Source organism: Sorghum bicolor, chromosome 8 (assembly GCF_000003195.3).
Source record: "Sorghum bicolor cultivar BTx623 chromosome 8, Sorghum_bicolor_NCBIv3, whole genome shotgun sequence".
NCBI lineage: Eukaryota > Viridiplantae > Streptophyta > Magnoliopsida > Poales > Poaceae > Sorghum > Sorghum bicolor.
The window spans coordinates 19,711,974-19,735,339 of NC_012877.2; the positions used below are offsets into that span (position 1 = coordinate 19,711,974).

A 23,366-nucleotide genomic window follows, 5' to 3' on the forward strand; every position below is an offset into this window, starting at 1 on the left:
AAGGCCTTTCAGCAACTGTATTTTGCGCTCACAACCACAGAACCTTAAGCGCACAACCAAGAAGTTCAAGATTATGGATACTCAAGTGGTCTCTGTACCTTTTCCCAAGCCACCAGGCAATTGCCACCATTGGCCTGTTGGTGACCTTTCCAAAGAAAACCTCGCCGCTTTTTATCAATAGCCTTAATCACCCATTTAGGAAGGTCCAAGACTATTAAAAAATATATGGGGACAGCAGCTAGCACAACCTTTACCATGATTAACCGCCCAACCCTGTTCATTAAAGAAGCCTTCCAACCAGGGAGATACTCTGCCACCTTATCCACTAAAGGTAGCAGCACTTCAATAGTTGGTTTTCCAAAGGAGAGTGGGAGGCCAAGATATGTACAAGGGAAGGCCTGCACAGAACATCAGAGGACATTTGCTATGAGTGCCAACTCCTCATCAGTACAATGAATAGGGGAAACTGAACTTTTGGCCAGGTTAGTTCTAAGACCAGAGGCATGTCCAAATAAATCCAGGAGGTGTCTTGTTAGACTAGAGTATGAGTAATGCCGGCCCATGAGGCCCATGTAGGCAACTATATTGCCACCCTGTTTAGGGTTGGCCCAATTCAAGGAAAACCCTAAGTCTAACATGGTATCAGGCTAGTTTCTCTCCCTCCCTCCTCCCAGCCGCCAGGCTACTTCTAGCGCCGCCGCCGGCCGGTGAGCCCACCTGGGATGCCGCCGCAGGCACCATGACTGGTAGGCCGCCTCCCCCTCCTCCCCCAACCTACTTCGGTCATTTCCCTTCTCTCCAGCTGACCTGGGCGCAGATGGCGGCGGCGGCCGCCGCCGCCCTGGCCTCGTCCAGCGGTCTTCCACGGGCGAACGCGGGCGGCCAGGCCGCGGGCAGCATCTGACCTCCTCATTTCGACGCCCTGGCCCCATCCGGTGCACTGGCCCTGCCCGACGCCGCCACTACACGAGCGGGTGCGGGCGCGCGCGGCCAGCCCGCGGGCGGTGCCTGGCCCCTCCCCCAGGCGTGGCTTAGGGCGCTCCCCGCCTGCCTCCTCCCGACGCGGCGCCCCTCCTCATGGCTGCACAGCCACCTGGGACAGGCGGCCCTCCCCTGCAGACCAGCGCAGGCGCGGAGGGCTAGCCGCGCGCAGGCGCAGGGGGCTCCGACGATGCAGCCGTGGATGCAGTGAACACCGACGCCGTCGTCGACCCTACCTCTGATGCCACCGGCGACCTGGTCTTGGGCGCTGTGGCTCCTCCCTTCCCCTTCGGCATGCCGCCGTGGACTCCTACCACCAGGATGGTGGGCGCGGGGGCCAGCACCAACTCTTTCCCCGCTCCACCCCCATCGCTCACCGCAGCGGGACCCGACTCCGCCCTCGACACCGCCCTTGTCGCTGCTCGGGCGGAGTATGTGGCGGGGCAGGCCCGTCTGCGGGAGGCCGCACTCGCTTCGGAGCGCGACGCAGCTGATGCACTGGCCAAGCAGATTGTCGAAGCGGAGCAGCTCCTCACCTCTCCTGCCTCCCATGACGGCGAGGCCATCTCCTCCGGCTTGGCGGGCACGGGGGCTGTAGCGGGACACCCCTCGTCTACCACCACGGTCCTCTGGCACGACCCGGCCGACGCGCTCGTGGCCCAGCTTCACTACCAGACTGGACACAGTGTCCAGAACATCTGGCTCCTGGTCCCAGTTGTCCTCGAGTCGGAGTCGCCTTCCTACGCTTGGTGGCGAGACCTGGTCCTCCTCACCCTTCGCCGCTACGCCCTCGACGACCACATCCTCCTCGACGCCATGGGCACGGTCCCGACTGCCTCGTGGCTGCGCCTCAACAACATCGTCCTCTCCTCGATCCTGGGACGATCTCACTGGACCTCCATGACCTCGTCCGCAACACTCCGAACGCTCACGGGGCCTGGCTGGCGCTCAAGGGCCAGTTTCTGGGCAACATCGAGGCCCGGGCTCTACGTCTCGATGCAAGCTTTCGGACGTTCGTCCAGGGTGACCTCTCCGTTAGCGAGTTCTGCCGCAAGATGAAGGGGATGGCAGACTCTCTCGGCGACCTTGGCTGGACCGTGGAGGACCGTATCCTGGTCCTCAACGTCCTTCGCGGGCTCAGCAATCGCTACGCTCACCTCCGGATGTGGATCACTTGTCAGCGACCCTTCCCCACCTTCCTGCAGGTCCATGACGACCTCGTCATGGAGGAGCTCCGGCAGGGAGTTCAGGTCGTATCGGCCTTCGCATCGGGGTCCTCGTCTTCCTCGACTGCTCTCGCCGCTACTCCCCCACCACGTCCGTCCACTCCGTCGTCGTTGTCTCTTCTTGGTCACCCTTCTCCCAGGCCGAGCCGGGGTCGGGGGCCGTGGCGGCCGCCGTCGCCACGGCGGGGGACGTGGTGCAGGCCGTGGGGACAACACGGTGCCGACACCTCCGCGGGGTGCACCCTGGTCATCCTTCCACAACCCATGGTCAGGGCGCATATCCATGTGGCCGTTCTCGGCTCCCGGTGGTGAGCCTCGCCCGCCGGTGGCCATGCTTGGTGGTGCTCCCCCAGGGTTCCCCTCAGCGACCGGGTGTCGACTACGACGAGACTTTCAGCCCAGTGGTGAAGCCGGCTACTGTCCTCACGGTCCTCTCGCTGGCTCACTCGCGGGTGGCTCGTGCATCAGCTTGACGTCAAGAATGCCTTCCTGCATGGCGTTCTTACTGAGACAGTGTACTGCAGCCAGCCGGCGGGGTTTGTTGACTCTTCTCGTCCCGACATGGTGTCTCGGCTCAACAAGTCTCTCTACGGCCTCAAGTAGGCCCCCCAGGCGTGGAACCATCGGTTTGCTGCTTTCCTTCTGACCCTGGGGTTTGTGGAGGCCAAGTCAGATACTTATCTGTTCATCTATCATCATGACGCTGAGATTGCGTACCTGCTGCTCTATGTTGATGACATTGTCCTCAGCCTCCAGTGAGTCCCTCCTTCGCCGGATCATAGCCTCTCTTGAGTAGGAGTTTGCTATGAAGGATTGAGGTTTGCTCCATCACTTCCTCGAGGTCATTGTTGAGCCTCATCAGTACACTCTTGATATCCTGGAGCAAGCTGGGTTGACTGACTGTAAGCCCTGCTCCACTCCGGTTGACACACAAGGCAAGCTATTAGAGGCTGCGTGTACACTAGTGACAGATCCCACTGCATATTAGAGTCTTGCCGGTGCACTTCAGTACCTCACCTTCACCCGATCAGACATCACCTATGCAGTTCAGCAGATATGTCTCCATATGCATGATCCCCGGGAGCCACACCTCACTGCTCAAGCGGATCCTTCGCTATCTCCGCGGCACCGTTGACTTCGGTCTACTTGAAAGCTCAAATTTGGTTTTGGTAATTAATGACACCAAGTTGCTAATGCCTTGTGTTTAAGTAATTTGAGTTAGGCATAGCAATACATGTGATGAAAGTGCTAGGTGGCATGGAAAGGTGGCCACATGATTACAAAGAGATGAAGCATGAAGTGGAGATCATGGTGATAGACAAGGAGTAAAGTGATCAAGGCAAAGGTATAAACATAGAGTTTTGCTTTTGCCGGTCTAAGTTGAGTAGAGAAGTGATTGACCGGATTTAGGATAGATAGCCGACTATCAAGAGGGGAAATCACGGTCGTCTCTCGAATCAAGTGCTACTAGATCCATATCTTGAGCATATGCATTAGGATCTAGTAAAGTGCTAACCTTACTCCTTTGGGAAAATGTTTGTGAAATGCTAACACACATGCACTTTGGTGGTGGACACTTGGTGGTGTTAGCACATTTGCAAAGGAGATGGAGTTCCTAGGGTTGAGAAGGGTTTGGGTTCCTCTCTCCCTCCCGCTGAGCTTGCGAGGCGGGATTCGACGCTTTAGAGAAAATGAAAAGCATATTTTCTATTGCGCTGATGGAATTCTTTGGGAAGTCGCGGGAGTGTTTCTCGGACGCTGGCCGCAGAGGCATCGGACGCTGGCCTATGCGTTCGGTGTACTGTCGTTGTCTGGCCTGAGTAAGCAGCGCGCACCGGACGCTCAGCCCTGACGCAGGATATTCACAGCTCGTGTGTCCGGTGAAGACAGACTTCTGCGAGGGTTTCTAACAAGAGCATCGGACGCACCGGAGTGTCCGGTGGTCAGCGTCCGGTGTTCGAGCGTGTTTGCAACCCTCTCTACGTATGGGTTCGATGAGTACCGGATGCATTCGGTGCTCACTTGACCGCGCCCGATGGTTCGAAAGTGACCGTTGGAGTTTGACGCATGAGCTTCAAAAGGATGACACGTGGTCATCATCAGTGCATCGGACGCAGGGGTCCATCGTCCGGTGGCTCCCCGTTGTACGTCCGGTGACCCCGAGTGTCTTCGAGGATATCAGTAAGGGGTGCCCTAACTGATGAGCATATCAAGAGTGTCCGTACACAAGTCGAGGCATCCGACTCGACGCCCAGTTGTGTGCGCGATCCTCGACGACCATGGTCTCGAACACGGAAAGAGCGTCCTACGAATCGATCAAGGCTCGAGCACCGGCTACCGTCGAATACGGAAACAGGCTCGTACGAATCAGGAGACCTCGAGCGCAAGGACGCCGCCTGCCGCCTGACGCGGGCACAGGAACCAGGGCGTTTAATGCGCCTGTCGCGTTCTCACCTAACCCGCCAGTCACGGGAAGCGTGATAGGGAACACGCACGTCTAATCAAGACCCCCCTCGAGACGTCCAAGGTCAGCGCTCTGGATAGCGAGGCGTTACATGGCACCCGACCCTCGAGTAGGCATGTTTCCTTCTGGGGGAAGGGTCGGGCGACGAGTGACAGCACCTCAACCACTCCGACGCAGCTGCTGCTGCGACGTACAAGCGTGCAACAGATAAACAAGTCCAGGACGGCGCACAGAGCGGGATATAGGGGCATGCGTAATCATCATCAAGGTACCAAGATAAGATGGCTCGAGACCACGCCGGTACGGAGGCCTCGAGTAGGTCAGCGCGCCATACCTCTATCGACCCCTACTCTGACGTCTATACATGTACCCTAAGCCTCTCCTTGGAACTATAAAAGGAGAGGCCCGGGAGCGGGTAGAGGACACGCAACACAACACAATACACACGTAGTAGAGCTTCCATACTCCATCTCCATCCATCTCACGCCTGTATTCACCCCTGTACAAGCACTTAGGTGCAAGATAATACAAACTCTCCTCCCCCCGCTGGACGTAGGGCCTTCTCTTGCCCGAACCAGGATAAATCTTTGTGTCTTTTCTTGCATCACCATCTGGAAAGGGGAGCACGCATACAAGTTTTACTTGTTGGTGTGACCTCCCGGGGGGAAAACACCGACAGTTGGCGCGCCAGGTAGGGGTCGTGCGTGTTTCTCACCGATTTCCCATTCCATTTCAGATGGCCACTCTCATTTCGCCGATTCCGCACTCCACGGTGATTTGGTTCGGGGGTCTCGAGTTCATGTCTACCGGTTCTGGCTATGACATGATCCTACTCTCGGTCAAAGGACCGGGAGGAGCCCGCGTTGCGCCAACACGATTGAGGGCTCCGAGACGTCCTCGCCACCACGCCTCCCCGCCCAAAAAGAGGCGTGGACAGCGCCACCATCACCCTTTTGCCTCGTCACGACCGACAGTTCGTGCCAGGCAGGAAGTGACACAGGAGCCGAAAGCCCCGAGCGCCGAAATCGCGGGAATGACGGCCCAACGCCACGAGGATCGCACGACGACGATGGGAGATGGCGCGCCCCGCGCGCTCTCCTCCACCGCTACGCTACTTGCACATGGGCTGTTCGCCCCAAGAAGAGCGCTGCCGTTCGGTCTGGACAATGCCGCGGCGTCGCTCGCCAGGGCGATATGCCCAAACGCCCAGACATACGTGGAGAGACCAATGGTCCTCCCACGCGACACTGGAGTACAGCAACGGACGTCCGAGCTGCCGGATTTCTCCCAGGTACGAGGCCTCCGTCGCCTAGGGCCTGGGCGATACACGATCACCTCACTCAGGCAACGGCTGCTGGAGGAGGGACGTGGATGCTTCTACGCCGCCAAGCCGGACTCCGACTCTGAGTCCGATAGCCACGACCCTACTAGGGAATGCTTCCACATCGACGGGTCGGTAGAAACTACCGACGAGACACAAGACGCCGTTGCTGGCGGTCGAGCCCCTGCAGCAAGGGAAGACCCCAGGACGCCTGGGAATGACGGTCAAGTCGACCCCCCTCCACAAGAAGACAGAGCCGCGCAACTTGCGCAGCTACGAGAGCTCAAAGCGAAGCTCGATGAGGATCGCGAGCGCCTTGTTCTGCTTGAACATACCCTCGAGCAAGACCTGCCTTACCCGCTTGGCGAAAGTGTCCGCAGACGGGCTCGAAAGGTACATCGGCAGATCGTTGGAGACGGAGAGCCTGAGCAGCCCGTCAGCCGTTTCCCTCGAGCGGACCAGAACGTCGTGGCGGCGACAATGCTGCTGCGTAATATGCCCGAACCGTCGAACTCCCAAGCGCGACGCATTCGAGACGAGGTGCAGACTCTGCTCCAGGTGGCGGCAGTTCAGCAGGCCGAGAGCTCGGCCTCTCGACGTCGAGGAGCGGCCACAGAAAAGCGTGATGAGCCGGTCCAGAACGAAAAGGAGGTGTCGGTCCATCAGCAGCCACCCCCTCGAGGGAAAAAGACAGCACTCGTCCTCCCCGTCAACAACCAACGACGACACGACATGGGTCGGTGGAGGCCCGGATGCGAATCCGGTCGGGGCAACAGTTCTCCATTTCGTCTTCCGTGCGCGCCTTAACGCCCCGGATGAGATCCTGGACGGCCTCGAGCGATCCCCCATGACGTAAAAATAGGTCGATTAGGGAGGGGAATCGCCCGTCATCATCCACCGTCTTCCAGGTCCCGGTCTCGTCGGAAGCGCCACCGCCTGACGTCCCGGCTTCATCCTCCTCAGAGGGCTTGTGGTCTTCCCACGCCCGTCGTTCTCGGAGAAATCCGGGAGCGATCCCCTCGATGCCGTAGACTGTGCCCTTGATCTCGGACTGAGGGTCCACCGGGGTGTGCATCATGCAAGTAAGCGCCACCACTCCGTCCGCCCGCCCTGGGTCCGCCGGGATAGAAGCAGGCGCTCCTGGGTGGAGCCACGCCGGGGTGGAGGACCGTAGACTGGTAGACCCTCCTCCCCGGTCTCAGGCTCTTGCGGCGTCGGCGGCACCGGCTGGGGCGGACCACGGGGCGGCGGCTCGAGCAGTCCCTCTAATTGTTGGCTCCTCTGCTGCTGCTGCTCCTCCTGCCGGTCCTGCTCCAGCAGTTCCTCGAGCCGGGCTCCTTCCGGCCGGCACCCCTCCTCTCCTTCTCCCTCTTGCTGCTGCGGCTGCTGCTGCCCCTCCTGCAGCTGTTGGCGCGTCTCCCGCTCGCGCTCCTCCTCCCTCTTCCTCTGCTCCTCGACGGAGTGGAGCCCGATGGGCCACGGCGTCCGTTTCGTCGCAGGGCAAGCCTCGAGCTCCTCAGATCGAGCTTCCTTGGAAGGCCCGTCGCCGCCAGACCCGTCACTTATCGTGATAGGGTCCCCCTCGACCCCAGATCGGGGAGGCTCGGGGGCTCCCTCCTGTTCTTGAGGGCGAGGCGCCTCGACCCGCTTCGACGACGGCGGGGCGGACTCCCCCACCAATGGACGTGGCGGGGCGCTCTCGGCACCGGCCGGCGGCAGAGGGTCGGAAGAGCCTGCAAGCACAAAAAGTAAGTCAGCCACGATGATCGACATGAGGGTAACACGACATCGGGAATAAACCGCTAACCTGAGTCTTTGGAGGCCGCTCCCACCTTAAGCCTCTTGGCCATGGAGGGCTGGGCCTGTTCGAGCGTCCGCTTCAACCTGAGGGAAGAAGAATGAGCGTAAGTAAAAATCGCGGCCTAAGAAAATGCAAAAGCGTCGGAAAACAAGAACCACGACATTAAGACCTTACCCCACAGGAAGGGCGACCCGCCTACCGGTCCCTCGACCAGCAGGCTTCGAGCCACCCCGCGTCGAGGCGTCGGGCCCCTCGCGAGCGGGCGCCGGTCTCGGCTCGGCATCTCCCGCCTGGCCGGCGCCTGGACTGGTGCTCCTGCGATCCGTTCCCCCCTTGCTCGAGGACGCGGCGCGACCACGAGTCAGCGGCCCCGTCGTCAGGGACTTAACCCGGTGGCCTGCCTTGGACGCGGGAGGAGGTTGGGGGCGGGGGACGGTCCGACCTGGCGCGGGCTCAGGAGGAGTGTCGGCGCGGGAACGACGTGGAGACGGCTCCCTCTGCTGACTTTCACGAGACCCGCTTAGCGTCCCCTTTGGGACTTCTGTCCGCGGGACGTCGACGCCGGTCGGGGGAGGGCCCTCGAGGATCCGGTCGAGACGGGACGCCATTCCCTCGGAATCATCGCTGTCGTCGTCGCCATCGCCGCCATCGTCCTCGTCGGGGGATTCTTCCTCTGGCTCCCCCCTCTGCCTAGACTTCGCCCGATGCGTCTCCAGCGCTTGACGCTCGAGATTCTTCTTCTTTTCCTTCTTTTTCAAGTCCACTGCGGACTTCTGCTTTTCCGCGGACTCTCGCCGTTTGTCACGATCGACCTCGTCCTCCTTTACTGGAGGTCTCGAGGATCGAGCGTCGATCGGTCCCTGCACGGGCAGAGATGGGTCTTAAAAATGGTCGAAGAAGATCGAGATTCAAGATCGTACATAGGAAAAGGACTTACCAGATCGATCGACCCCTGATCGGGCCTCTTGGGGAAGTCGTTGACGTGCTCCGGCTGGAAGTCGCTAGCAACGGCCGCCCTAACTCGGGCCGCGACCTCATCGTCTGCCGGAGCCTCGTTGGACATCCGGCAAGCCTCGAGATCCCGGGACGAAACGCCGGGACCCACCTCGTCCATCCTCAACGGCCGAGACATCAACGGGAGAACCCTCCGATGATGGACGGCCGAGAGAACGAGAGCGGCTGTCAGGCCTTCCTCGTGTAGCTTCTTCAGGGCATTGAGGAGGGGGTCGAGCCGCGCCTGGTGAGTTTGGACGACGTCGTAGCTCCAGTGGCCCGGGCGCTCCGAGATCAAGCGCCCAGTGTAGGCGGGGAAGAGGTCGTCGTCGTTCCGTAGATAAAACCATTGGGAGTCCCATCCGGCGTGGTTCGACGTTAACCCCACCGGGATGTACTCGCGCGGCCTCTCCGACTTGCCGGTCTTGAGCACCAGGTTGAGGCACCCGGCCCGTACCGGCTTCCTCACCCCTGTGGTTCCGGTAGGAGCGTTGAAGAGCTCGCCCCGGTACAAATGGAGCCACAGCTCCCAATGAGGCATCATCCCCAGGAAGCCCTCACACACCGCGGCAAAAACCGCCGCGGCGGTGACGGCGTTCGGCGAAGTGCTGGAGCTCCACCCCGTAGTGGTGGCAGAGCGCCCGCATGAAGCGGCTCGGAGGAGAGCCCAGGCCGTGGCGGTGGAACTTGGCGAAAGAGACCACGTAGCCCTTGGGGCGGCCTTTGCTCCCGGTGGTCCGCCGCCGGCGCGATCCACACCGGTCGCGACGACGAAGTGCGGGGGCGCAGGAGTCCCTCCCTCTCGAGCTCCAGCAGCCGGCGCTCCGTCATTAACGACAGGCGCCAGTCATCGGCGGCGATGAGTCTCACAGGCATTTTCAGGTGGGAGAAAGGCGACTTTACTACTGCTCGAAGGTGCGCGCGTGTGAGATGGCAAGGAAGCTGAGGCAAGAATGGAGGCAGAAGGCGGAAGGAACGACGACAACAAGGCCACGGGGCATTTATAGACGGCAACCCACCAACGGACAGATCCGATGGATACGGTAACTCCTCCCATAAATGCGCCGCCTAACGGTCCTTATCTCTCTCACAGACGGGACGCTACGAATTCCACGCCGGCACAGTGCTGCAACGGCTCTTGTCTAAAAAGACGCGCCCAACGGGCAGAAAGGCGAACCGCCACGGCCTTTTCCTTCCCTCGTAAGCTAAGGTACGCATTTGTTACAACAAAAATCTCGAGAGGTCGCAGGCTGACCCACCGAATGGGTTCGACAGCCGATCTCGAGTACCAGAGTCAGGGATGCCCAGCGAGTGGTCGAAAGTCGAGGCCCGCCTCGAGAATTCGCTGGGGATGTCCAAGGCAAGGTCGAGACGGTCGAGAGGAATCCCCCCGAAGGGAGGCATCGAGCCGCTGGACTCTATCGAACGAGGCCAGCATCCCCGACCATATCGACCCCGCTTTATGAGAACGCCTCCGGGCTGCAGCTGACCCCCTCGAATGGGGCACAGGTTCTCACTTGGATTACTCGCTAAGAGCTCAATCTAGGGTAGATGACGCTCGCTCCACCGGGAGTACGTCGAGACCCCTGCGTAAAACGAATCGATCAGAGCCTCCCACGATGGATATGGAGAGCGTTTCCGCAAATTAGGCAATATAACCCTCGAAGGGGTCAAAAACTCCTCCAAGGGCTCGGGGGCTACCCCCACGGAGTCGCTCGCGCGCCCCCACAGAAACTCGACCACAAAATATAGCCTCCACTCAAGCGCCAGCGCTCGAATGGAGACTCGGGGGCTACTGTCGAGGATATCAGTAAGGGGTGCCCTAACTGATGAGCATATCAAGAGTGTCCGTACACAAGTCGAGGCATCCGACTCGACGCCCAGTTGTGTGCGCGATCCTCGACGACCATGGTCTCGAACACGGAAAGAGCGTCCTGCGAATCGATCAAGGCTCGAGCACCGGCTACCGTCGAATACGGAAACAGGCTCGTACAAATTAGGAGACCTCGAGCGCAAGGACGCTGCCCGCCGCCTGACGCGGGCACAGGAACCAGGGCATTTAATGCGCCTGCCGCGTTCTCACCTAACCCGCCAGTCACGGGAAGCGTGATAGGGAACAGGCACCCATCCTGTCATTCTTTTTTAGCTTTCCCCACCAAACAAGCCAGAACGTGGGTCGGAACGTCTAATCAAGACCCCCCTCGAGACGTCCAAGGTCAGCGCTCTGGATAGCGAGGCGTTACATGGCACCCGACCCTCGAGTAGGCATGTTTCCTTCTGGGGGAAGGGTCGGGCGACGAGTGACAGCACCTCAACCACTCCGACGCAGCTACTGCCGCGACGTACAAGCGTGCAACAGATAAATCTGTCCAGGACGGCGCACAGAGCAGGATATAGGGGCACGCGTAATCGTCATCAAGGTACCAAGACAAGATGGCTCGAGACCACGCCGGTACAGAGGCCTCGAGTAGGTCAGCGCGCCATACCTCTATCGACCCCTACTCTGATGCCTATACATGTACCCTAAGCCTCTCCTTGGAACTATAAAAGGGAAGGCCCGGGAGCGGGTAGAGGACACGCAACACAACACAATACACACGTAGTAGAGCTTCCATACTCCATCTCCATCCATCTCACGCCTGTATTCACCCCTGTACAAGCACTTAGGTGCAAGATAATACAAACTCTCCTCCCCCCGCTGGACGTAGGACCTTCTCTTGCCCGAACCAGGATAAATCTTTGTGTCTTTTCTTGCATCACCATCTGGAAAGGAGAGCACGCATACAAGTTTTACTCGTTGGTGTGACCCCCCGGGGGGAAAACACCGACATCGAGTTTTGCCCAGAGACAGATCCAACTGACAGGGTTAGCCTAGTGTTAGCCTAGTTACCTTTACTTTGCTGTAATTGTTTTAATTTACCTAATAGGTTCCTTGGCAGCCAAGTTGAATATGGTGCCTTGTGAACCAAGTTGCTGGTGGACAGCATCTCTAGTTTGTTAGAGTCTGTCAGGGACATGTTGGGGTGCTGTCTGCCCTCTAGGCTATATATGCAGCAGCCCCCTCACCCTTGTATTCGTGTGGTTCTGGTTTTGCAATTTCAATACAATCCAAGCGGCCTCTCTTGGCCAAGCTGCCCTCTGGCAGTTCAATCTTGTGCTTGCAATCCAGTTCATGCCAACAATTGGTATCGGAGTGAGGTTCAGAGATCCTAGGGGCCATGTCTACCTCAAGCCAGAGAGCCAGAGCAGCACAAGCTGCAGCCGCCGCCGCCGCCGCCACCACCACGGCGCCTACCCAGAGGTTGGCGCCGTGGTGAACCCAGGGGGCGATCGCGCCAGGCGCTTGGCAGCGGCAGAGGCCGCAGCCGCGCAGGCAGCACAGGCTGCACGGGAGGCAGCAGCAGCTCAGGAGGCGGCCGCCACGGCCGCGGCTCTCCGCGCGGAGGTGGACCGGGAGCCGCGCGCGTACGGGCGGAGGAGCCCTGATCCGCGACGCGGGAGCCCGTCGCGGAGCCCTGAGAGGCATCGCCGGGCTCAATCCCCGTCGCCCGCTCGCCGTCGAGGACGCGGAGGCCGTCGCGGATCTCCGGTGATCTAGACGGTGTACAAGGATGGCGGCACGTGTACTCCATGGCCGATGCTGACGAAGTCGAACTACCATGAGTGGAGCACGCTCATGCGACTCAAGATGCAGGCCTGCCAGCTCTGGGACGCTGTCGAGTATGGCGATCTCGCGTACCACGACGATCGGCGCGCGCTGGAGGCCATCATCGCGGGAGTTCCGCAGGAGATGCAGGTGTCGCTCGCGGACAAGCTCACCGCCAAGGACGCCTGGGACTCCATCACCGCGACGCGCATCGGCGTCGACCGCGTACGCCGCGCCACGCTACAACGACTACGCAAGGAGTGGGAGAACCTCTCCTTCCACCCAGGGGAGCACATCGAGGACTTCGCTCTCCGCCTCGCCACGCTGAAGCAGCAGATGATCCTCCACGGCGAGAGGAACATGGACGAGGAGCGAGCGGTGGAGAAGCTTCTTCGTGCTACGCCCAGGAAGTACGCGCAGCTCAAGATCGCCATCGAGACCCTGCTCGACTTCCAGGACCTCACCATCGAGGAAGTCATCGGGAGGTTGAAGTCGGTGGACGACCTCGACGACGACCCTGTGCAGGAGCCCGTGTCCGTCGGCGGCAAGCTTATGCTCACAGAGGAGCAGTGGCTGGCGCGCCAGAAGAAGAAGAAGGACGCGGGTGGCGCGGGCGGCTCTGCTTCCTCCAGCGGCGAAGCACGTCGACGGCCGCGTGGCGGAAGGAAGCAGAAGGGCAAGACCGCCAAGGGAGGAGAACGTGACGGTGACGGGCAAGGAGCGAAGGCAGGAGGCGCCGGCGGCGACCATAAGGCCAACCGCGACGACCTCTGCCTCAACTGCCGTCGCCCTGGTCACTGGGCAAAGGACTGCCCCGAGCCTCGGCGCGAGCGTGGCGGAGCAGCTCACATCGCGCAGGCCGATGATGGCGAGGCGGCCCTCTTCCTTGCCCACGGCTTCCTCGAGCTGGACGCGGACCGCGGTTTCTGCTCCAAGGCCGACGTCGACATCAGCGAGCCCAGAGCACGCGCGTTCCTCAACAACGGCGGCGAAGATATGCTCAACGGCTGGTACCTCGATAGCGGCGCCACCCACCACATGACCGGACGTCGCGAGCTGTTCTCCGACCTCGACACATCGGTGCGCGGTACGGTGCGGTTCGGCGACGCGTCAAGGGTGGAGATTCAAGGTGTCGGCTCCATCGTGTTCCAGGCGAAGAACGGAGAGCATCGCGTGCTGCAGGGCGTCTACTTCATCCCGGCACTGCGCAACTCCATCATGAGCCTGGGCCAGCTGGATGAAGGAGGGTCCAAGGTGGAGATCAACCATGGCGTGCTGCGCATCTGGGATCCACGCGGGCGTCTTCTGGTCAAGGTGAACCGCGGACCCAGCCGCCTCTACGTTCTCCACCTCGACGCCGCGCAGCCGGTCTGCCTCGCCGCAAGGAAGGACGACACCGACTGGCTTTGGCACGAGCGGTTCGGCCACCTCAACTTCGAGGCACTGCACCAGCTCGGCCAGCACTCCATGGCGCACGGACTCCCTCTCATCAAGCATGCAGAGCAGGTCTGCGACACGTGCCTCGTCACCAAGCAGCGCCGGCGGCCGTTTCCACAGAAGGCCCAGTACCGCACCGAGGACCCGCTGGAGCTCGTCCACGCCGACCTGTGCGGCCCGGTGACGCCAGCAACTCCTGGCGGGCGCTGGTACTTCCTCCTGATGGTTGATGATGCTTCGCGCTTCATGTGGGTCGCCCTCCTCTCCACCAAGGATGCTGCAGCAGATGCTGTGAAGCTGAATACATTGCTGCTTCCACTGCTGCTTAGGTAGTTGAGTCATCAAATCCAACAAAACAATTATGATCAGCAAGTTGACCAACAGAGAGGAGGTTCATAGACAACTTAGGTACAAAGGAGACATCAGGAATAGAGAAATATGAATTTGAAAGAGAACCATGATGAGTGATAGGACAACTTGTACCATCTGCTGTCTGAACAGAAACACTATCAACAACTGGTTTGCAGGCCACAAGCTGAGACTGATCAGACATCACATGAAAAGAAGCCCCGGAATCAAACACCCAAGACGAAAATGAAGAACCACCAGCAGCAGCAACTGACACAGATCCTTTAGGAGTAGATCCTGTACCACGACCCCTAGTGGTTCGAGCAGCGCGACGAGCACAAAATTCAGCCAATTTCTCTGGATGGTGCACAAAACAATTATCTGGAGTATGACCAGTTCTACCACAATGCTGACAAGGCTCCTGCGAGGCACCCTTTGGTGTACTGAACTTCTAAGAAGCAGCCAACACATTATGAGACACATGTGTGGAAGAAGTCAGAGACCGGAGACGTGTCTCTTCAGCAAGCAATTCTGACAGTGCCTTTGCCATTGTTAGAGCGGAAGAATCATGAAGCAACCGAGTACGGATGGAATCAAATTCCGCTCTTACACCCATGACAAAACGATAATAAACTTTTCAATAAACTTGTGGGCTGGACAATCCTCAGCTGTACAGTCAGGCACCATAGAGGTCAAGGATCCCATCAGACGCCCAAAAGCTGAGTAGTACTCATCAACAGACATACATGTCTTGCTGCTCAATACTATGAGTTTGCTGCATAAGAGTGTGCAAGAGAGCACCACTGTCCTGGACATAGCGTGCCTTCTAGGAGGACCAGATAGCCTTGGCTGTTTTACACTTGGATAGACTCATAGTCATAGATTGCTTAGTACTGTTGATCATTGCAGCCATCACCTTGCCATCATTCTTTTGCCAAGTTTTGACATCAGCAGCATTACTCCGATCGCAGTTTCCACACAAAAAGCCCACTTTGGGTAATTCTGACCATCAAGGGTAATGTTGATAACAATAGTGTTGAGCTGCGATGACATGACTGAAGAGTTGTAGCAAACAAACAAGGGGAAGAAAAACTGTTACCACCGTGACTGGAAATAGCCTGAGATGGTCTCTGCAGAAACAGAGGAAGAAAACTTCAAATCTCCACGGGTAGAGAAGATGACCACGTGCAGCGTGCAGGGATGAAGAGCCACGGGCAGAAGAGGACAGGGCACGCAGGAAGATGACTCCCGCGGGCGCTCCAAATCTCCACGGGCAGGGCACGCGGGAAGACGACACCCACGGGCGGACGCAAGTCGTCCCCGCGCGTGAAGAAAAGCCTGCGCGCGATGCGATGACAAACTCGTGACGGACGCCTGTGCGGACGAGTCGCGAAGGCGCGAAGGTGGAGACGAGACGTGAAGGCGCGAAGGTGAAGACGACGGTGGCGATGTGCCGACCCCCGTGAAAACAGAGGAAATGCGATGGGCAGCAGACGGCGGCACACGCGATGGGCGTGCAACGACCGGAAAAAAATGGATCTTGGGGGTGATTAGGGATTAGATTAGCCCTAATTCGACCCCTAAACCATGCTTTGGTACCATGTTACTAACCTTTGGAATAACGAAGTACAAAGCCCTCCAGAGATGGAGTCGTCCATATATATAGAGAGCCCTCTGGCTATATATAGATAGAGCGGCTATATATAGATAGAGCCTATAGATAGGCCTATTGACTAGATCTTCATCATATACTTAACAGAATAAACAACATTGGTGACAGAGGGTCTCCGTGTCTGAGGCCATGGTGGTGAAAAATAGTGTCCCTAGGCTCCCCATTAACCAAGACTTGTGTTGAAGAGGTGGACAGGAGCAAACAAATGAGGTCCCGCCACCGCTGACCAAACCCCACCTTGCAAATGACTTCTAGGAGAAATGACCAAGAAACAGAATCAAATGCCTTGGAAATGTCCAGATTAAGAAGAATGTGTGCCTCTTTCTTCTTATGCAAAGATTTAACCATCTGTTGAACCAGAATAAAATTGTCATGGATTTTCCTTCCTCGCACAAAAGCACTCTGGTTTGCAGAGATCAAGGAAGGCAATAAAGGAGCCAATCGATTAGCCAAGAGCTTAGTCACCAATTTGGCAAAACTATGAATCAGGCTTATAGGCCGAAAATCCTTTGATCCATAAAACAAAGCTCTATATGGGGAAGAATTGTGTTTCCAACAACTATTACAGGCATCACACTTGTCTTCATATAGAGAAAAACGACCCCCCATTGTAGAACATTCTTAGCTTAGTTTTTGATTTTAGCTTGAAATCTTAATGAAAGACAATGATCCACCTTTAATAACTCTGAGAAGCCTGACAAAACGCTTTTCAATCAAACTGTGCAAGATCTAAATGAGGAGATAAAGCATCCAACTGCTCATATAGAAGCTATTAAAATGCCTTCTGGAGTTTCTCAATTAGGAAGTACAACATGACTATATGGTGAACACCGAACACACAGTGAAGAATTACATAATTAGTGTTTATTCGATTACAGAAATCATTCACTTGATAATATTAGAAAGGAACTGAGAGAGTACTATTAACTTGGGACAATTCCACCGATAGCCCTCGTCTTCACATTGAACTGCTTGTTTCTAACTCCCTGTATTTTCTCTTCCCTATGGCATAACATGGACCAACTTTTTTGGCATGACCTGGAGTATAAACTTTAAAGTTGAGAACGATTTTTTTTTTAAAAAAGAAGAGGAAACGATTGGATTGCCTCACGGTACCGGTATGACATGGAGTATAAAGTTGAGAGAAAAAACGAATTAAAAAAAGAAAAGGAGAGGAAACGATTGGATTGCCTCTGTGCCCAGCCTTCTCACTGTCCCCGTCGTTCATCCTGAGAATCACCTTCTCTTTCCTTGTGGCTTAGGTGAGAGATGGCACGGGAAGAGTGCAGTGCGGATGGACGTGGCCATGAGTAGAACACGGAAGCAATTCTCCGCTGGAAGCCATGATGCTGGTGAGGCAGTGGCAGCCATGCCATTGGAGATGGGTGTGGCGGAGAGGTACTGGAATGTGGGGAATCAGGGTGGCGCTATGCCAGCTTTTGGGATCCCTATAGCGAGCAGCTGAAAGGTCCTAAAATGGCTAGAGGAGGATGAATAGTCTATTAAAAAATTTTACAAACTCACTAGAGCAAGAGGTTAGTAAATAACAAAGGGAAGCTTTTTGCTCTAGCTCTAATGGGGAATTTGCAAGCCACCTATCCAACGATTCTAGTTAATATGATCACTAGGCACACAAGAGCTAAGTCACTACAAGCTACATTATAGAACTAAGCTACACAAGGCAAGACTAGCAACTAAGCTAGTTACACTACTTTGCGGTAAGTAAATGAAGAGGATGAGATATTTATACCGCTGTGTAGGAGATGAACCAATTACCAATGTATGAACAATCAATCACCGGGAGAATGTCAATCAAACACAATTGAAACACAATTGAGACACCGATTTTTCTCCCGAGGTCCGCGTGCTTGCTGGCACGCTACGTTCCCGTTATGTCGACCAACACTTGGTGGTTCGGCGGCTAAGAGGTGTAGCACGAACCTCGTCCACGAACCTCGTCCTCACTAGGACACCGTAAGAACCGACCCACAAGTGAGGTAACTCAATGACACGAGCAATCCACTAGAGTTATGTTGGGTACCATAAAAGGGATACCCAAATCAGAATAATAAAAATCGCAAAAGACAAAGCAAACCATCCATGATGACCAGGGCTCGGGCGCGGGCTCCAGCTCGCCTGACCCCTTGGCCTCGGGCGTAAGCATTGGCTCGCCCGACCCCTTGGCCTCGGGTGCAAGTTCCGCCTCGCCCGACCCCTCTTGGGCTCAGGCGCCAACACCGCCTCGCCCGAGCCCCCGTCTCAGAGCCAAGCTTCCAACGCACGGCGCCCGTACCCACGACGTGACGGACGCAGCGACCTCCATACCACGGCAGGGCATGGTGGCGACTATTCCAACCACCCCAGCCACTGTAGCCTTACCTCTTTCACTATGCTACCTTACCTCTTTCACTGTGGTGTAGCGCCTCACAGTAAAAGAGGAATGGGAGAGATTAACCAGTGTCACTATTAGCTGTCTTCTCCCACTATTACAGGACAAGCTGCAGTGTCACCGATCCGACCCCCACGACCTCAACAGGGCTCGGCGACCCTCTAGAGGAGCAACCATACTGTCAACCATACCTCAAGGACGGGATGGGCAAATCCCAACAGGGTCAGGACTGTAGCTTCACCGCTCACCAGAGGAAGATCACCAGTCACACATGTAAAATCCTATGCCCCCTTGATACTATAAAAGGGGAGCCAGGGCTCACATCCAACACACGGCAAAACAATACACACAATCAAGGCAACCAAGACTCAAGTCACCCACCACAACTCCAAGTGAGTTCACGCACTGAGTAGCAAGACGCGCTCTGTTCACCATACAAAGTCGAGACCTGAGACTTAGCCCTCTCTCGCAACTGCTTGCATGCCCCTACTACAATCACCTTTGGGTGCAAGGCAATACAGACCTCCGATTTCACACTGGACGCAGGGCATCCTTAGCCCGAACCAGTATAAATTCTCTGTGTTCCACTTGCATCACCATCCGGGTTAGGGAGGCACACATACTTATACTCATTTGTGTCTAGACGACGAGTCTAGATGCCGACAAGTTACCTTTCGGCTCTCAGCCGGGGAAGGTACAAGACCCCCTCACAATCACCGGGAGATGGCCACGAACAATCACCAACTCGTGCCAAAGTTCATCCGCTGCTCCAAGCCTTCTAGGTGGCGGCAACCACCAAGAATAACAAGAAAACCACAGCCAAATTGATCCTCAAGTGCCACTAAATGCAATTACTCAAGCAAATGTACTTGGAATCACTCCCAATCTCACAAAGATGTTTAATCTATGAAGGAGATGAGTGAAAGGTGTTTGCTTAGGCTCACAAGGATGTCAAGTATGCTAGAATGCCAAGAGAGTGAGTCACAAAGCCGGCCAACACGTATTTATAAGCCCCTCAAACAAATAGAGCTGTTGACTTCTTCATTGGGCAAAACACGAGGCCACCAGACGCACAGCTAGTGACCACCGGACGCACAAACACTGCGTCCGGTGCACCAGAAGAAGCCACGTATCAACCCTTTGAACCAGGTGTGTTGATCTCTAACGGTCAAGAACGAACCACCGGATGCGTCCGGTGCACACCGGTCAAGTACGCAGAGAGGTCTGCAAACGCGCGGGGTCACTGGACCCACACCACCGGACGCGCCCTGCGCGTCTGGTCCCTTACCTAGAGAGCACTGCAAACGCGCAGGGGCACCGGACTCACACCACAGGACGCGCCCTGAGCGTCCGGTGCTCTCAGTCAGAGGCACCTTCAGAAGTCAGGTAGCACCAGACGCACAAGTAGGGTTTAGCCTGCGTCTGGTGCCTAGCGTCCGATGTCTAACCCTAGTAGAGCCAGGCACTGACAGCACACCGGACGTGCAGGCTCAGCGTCCCGTGCCTCCGCGGTCAGCGTCCGGTCCTGCGACTTCTCCAAACTTTCCACCGACGCAATAGAAAATATGCATTTCATTTTCTCAAAAGCGCTGATGGGAAATTTGGAGAAGCCGATGGGAACCCAAACCCCTCTCTACCCTTCAACCTCCACCTCCTTCTCAAAGTGTACCAACACAACCAAGTGTGTACCAACAAGTGTACGTGTGTTAGCATTTTCACAATCATTTTCTTCTAATGAGTTAAGTTAGCTCACTAGGTTCTAAATGCACGCACATGAACAATGACACCTAGTGACACTTGATAACCGGTTAGCCAAAGAATTTCCCTCTTTATAGTACGGCTATCTATCCTAAATGTGATCACACCCTCTATGGTGTCTTGATCACCAAAACCAAAACCCTAAGCAATACCTTTGCCTTGATCTCCATAGGGTTTTGTTTTTCTCTTTCTTCTTTTCCAAGTTGAGCACTTGATCATCTTGTGGTCATCACCATCATCACCATGATCATCACACGTGCTCCATCACTTGGCATGTACCAACAAAACCAAACTAGGGCTTTCAGCAGCCAGGGCAGCCAGGTGTTTGTAGCCTCCGACGTGCTTTTCCTGTTTCACCCGCTTCGTGACTCGTGAGATCTCCACTCCAATCATGACTCCAGCCATGCCAAATTCGAGGTGCAAGATAACCTCGCATAGGAGCAAAAGCTTTTGATTAGGCAAAGAACTACAATCTTCTGCAGTAACTTTGTAAGAGGGAACTCAGTTTTAAAGACAATGAAGGAGTGGAGTGGACATAGGGAGACCATCAGACGGCAAAATTGTTTAGTTGCGCAATGAAGAACGTGGATGGGAGGGATGCTTCGTGTGCACTTCGTGACTTTGAAGTTTGTGGCTTGTGACATGGCTTCATGAAATCACAAAGAAATCTGCTAGTGGGTTCCTCTTATTTAGGTATAGTAGATATAAGGCCAGTCTAAATGCAAGATTTCACCTCTCGGTCTCCAAGACATGAAACAAAACATGAAATAGGCCTTTCCTCTCAGTGCATAGTTTCAGGCACAATTTCATGGGTTATTTTCTTGGATTTTGTGGGTCCCCTGGTCTCCCCTAATCTCTATTCCCCTGCTCGCGGCCGGCTCTCCCGCGGCGGAGGAGCTCTTGATGCTGCCGCCCATGGGTGGCGAGGACCTTGAGGGTGACGCAGCGCCCTCTTGCAGCGACAACGGCTCCGCTTATGAGCATGCGACGGAGGAGCTTGCGACTGTGACTGTGTGTGGCTGTCTCTCCATTGACGGAGCTTGCGGCGTGGCGTGGCGGAGCCCTTGTGCCCGCGGCTAGATGGCCTTGCGGCGGTGGAGCCCTGCGCCCGTGGCCAGACGGACTCAAGGTGGACGGCCTCACGACCGTTGCGGATGGCCTCGTGGTGGCGGAGCGCGTGGTGGATGGGTAGAGCCTCACGGCGGAGCACTGCGGACCTTGCGACCGTGGCGGGAGGAGTCGCGATGAAACAAAGGAAGTGCCTCAGTGTAGGTTTCAAGGTGTTTTCAAAGTTTTGGAAACAGTGCGGATACATTTTGTTGCCATGAAACCAATCCCATTTCTGTCCTCCCAGTTTCATGCAAAATACTGATGTGTCACTCTATTAAATGTGCATGAAACCTTCATGAAACTCCACTAAAACTGACCTAAGAGCTCATATGTACCAGCCCATGCTAATTGAATCATCAAAAGTAGGGTGGGCCACTCGACCTATGTGTATTCTATGTTTTGGCTCCTTGGTAACTGCCTCTTATGGATTTATTTTATACTTCGTTTTATTTGCTATAAGTGTCTGCTTAGCACTTCCTATGTTTTATTCTTCGATAAATTCCTCAAGTGTCACTGGAATTTATTTAACCCATTATCTTTAGGGCCCACATGTTGGTAATATAATGAGCTGTAGTAAGGAACAGTGTAGATTTTCTGCTACATTGCAGGTGCATGAGTCGACTTATTGTTATTTAACTAATACAGTGTCTAATTACAAATTCTTGGTCTTACTCTCTCTAGATGTGCCCAGTTTGCCTTTCCAAACCCCGGGACATGGCATTTGGTTGTGGTCACCAGGTGAAACGTGCAACACTTCACTGTATATTTGCTGTTTCATACGTAATTGTTTCTTCATGATTTTCAATTGATTTTTTTTGTTTCTATTTTCATGCAGACATGTTCGGAATGTGGACCGCAAGTCGCAGATTGCCCCATCTGTCGAAGACCCATTGACACGAGAGTAAAATTGTACTAATTATTTTTGGGGGTAGAACTAGGTTTAACGGAGCACATGCTAGGAGTAGAATCCTTCGAAATAAAACTCTATTGGACTATTAATGGTGTAGTGCGCATTAATTTAATAAATCAGCCGTAGAAAAAATGGAGGATAATTATTGTTTGCTTGTATCTTGTTCCTACAGTGTGCGTTGGTAGATGGGAGGTTGCTTCCATTATCGAATTATTTGACAGATGCCTTACTTTGCTGTGGGCATCACAGATAATGTTCAAGGATGGATATGGTTGGACTGGAAATTGGATGGTATTTGACTTGTTAGTATGGATAACTTCGCTTGTATGAAGAGAGACAATCATAAATGAATCAGTGGATGATGTGGACTGCTAATGTCGACAACTAAATATATGTTAGTGGATATGACTCATGTGGATATTTTGCATAAAATGACAGTAATTCTAAGTACTAATTTAGTGTCCATGCGGGCAAAACATATGAAGAATCTCATGACGTATGAACACAAGCAAAAAGAATTCCATGATATACAACCATCATTAAAACTATAGATCACTATTAAGTAATCTAACAATTTTTTGGTAAGATTTATTTTGCAACTGTCAATGTTTTACCATCGATAGTTTGCCACAGGGGTACTCGGCTTCTGTGTATGTTGGAACTTAATGGTTTAACATCGACAACTGACGTGCCGGGTAGGGGACGAAGAAGCTGTAGAGGCCATCTAGAAGGCCGAACCTGAGTTTGAAGAACTTGCTAGTTGCCTTCGGGGAAGCTTGAGATTCCGCTCCCCCTCCTGATGACGAGGCTAAAGAGTGAAGCTTTCCTTTTTTTTCTTTGTCTTGTAAAGATACATTTTGATTTTGTATCGACTTCTTTTTGAACTCTGTCCTGTGAAGTATTAGTCAGTTCATTTAATTTCGGTATTGTTGGTGAGCAGGTTCTTCTGCCTAATCGTCGATAGGCGTACCGGCATCTCCTTTCTCTACGTTTTGTTTGCTGTCCCTTTGATTGGACGTTCCGTATTCGTGAGTCGGGTGTGAGCTTGAACTTGTGGTAGGCGTATCCCTCGACTTATTTTCTGATCGTGCCTTTGCTTTTTATGACTTCCAACTCATGCGAGCATCGGCGTAGTGCTTATCGGGTTCTCTCATCTAGTCTTAATAAAGATTGGGATAGGCCGAGCTTCAAAGCTCTCATCCAGTCATGGGCCCTTGTTTTTTACTAGTATAATGCTTGTGTTAACGTTACAGTTTTTTCTAAGAAAAGTTGTACAAATCTACCAATTTTTTTTTGCAGAGTTTAACCTT

General features: G+C 55.0%; 1 protein-coding gene across 2 annotated transcripts in view; it reads left to right on the forward strand.

The window, feature by feature from the left end:
* The window catches only part of LOC8155555 (E3 ubiquitin-protein ligase RGLG2), a 36,233-nt gene extending 13,765 nt beyond the window's left edge, over positions 1-22,468 (forward strand). For both annotated transcript variants that reach the window (XM_021446534.1, XM_021446535.1), the window contains 2 exons: positions 21,828-21,884; positions 21,982-22,468. In XM_021446534.1, the coding sequence (XP_021302209.1) occupies positions 21,828-21,884; positions 21,982-22,062 (138 nt within the window). In that variant the 3' untranslated portion in view covers positions 22,063-22,468. The remainder of the gene's footprint in view (positions 1-21,827; positions 21,885-21,981) is intronic.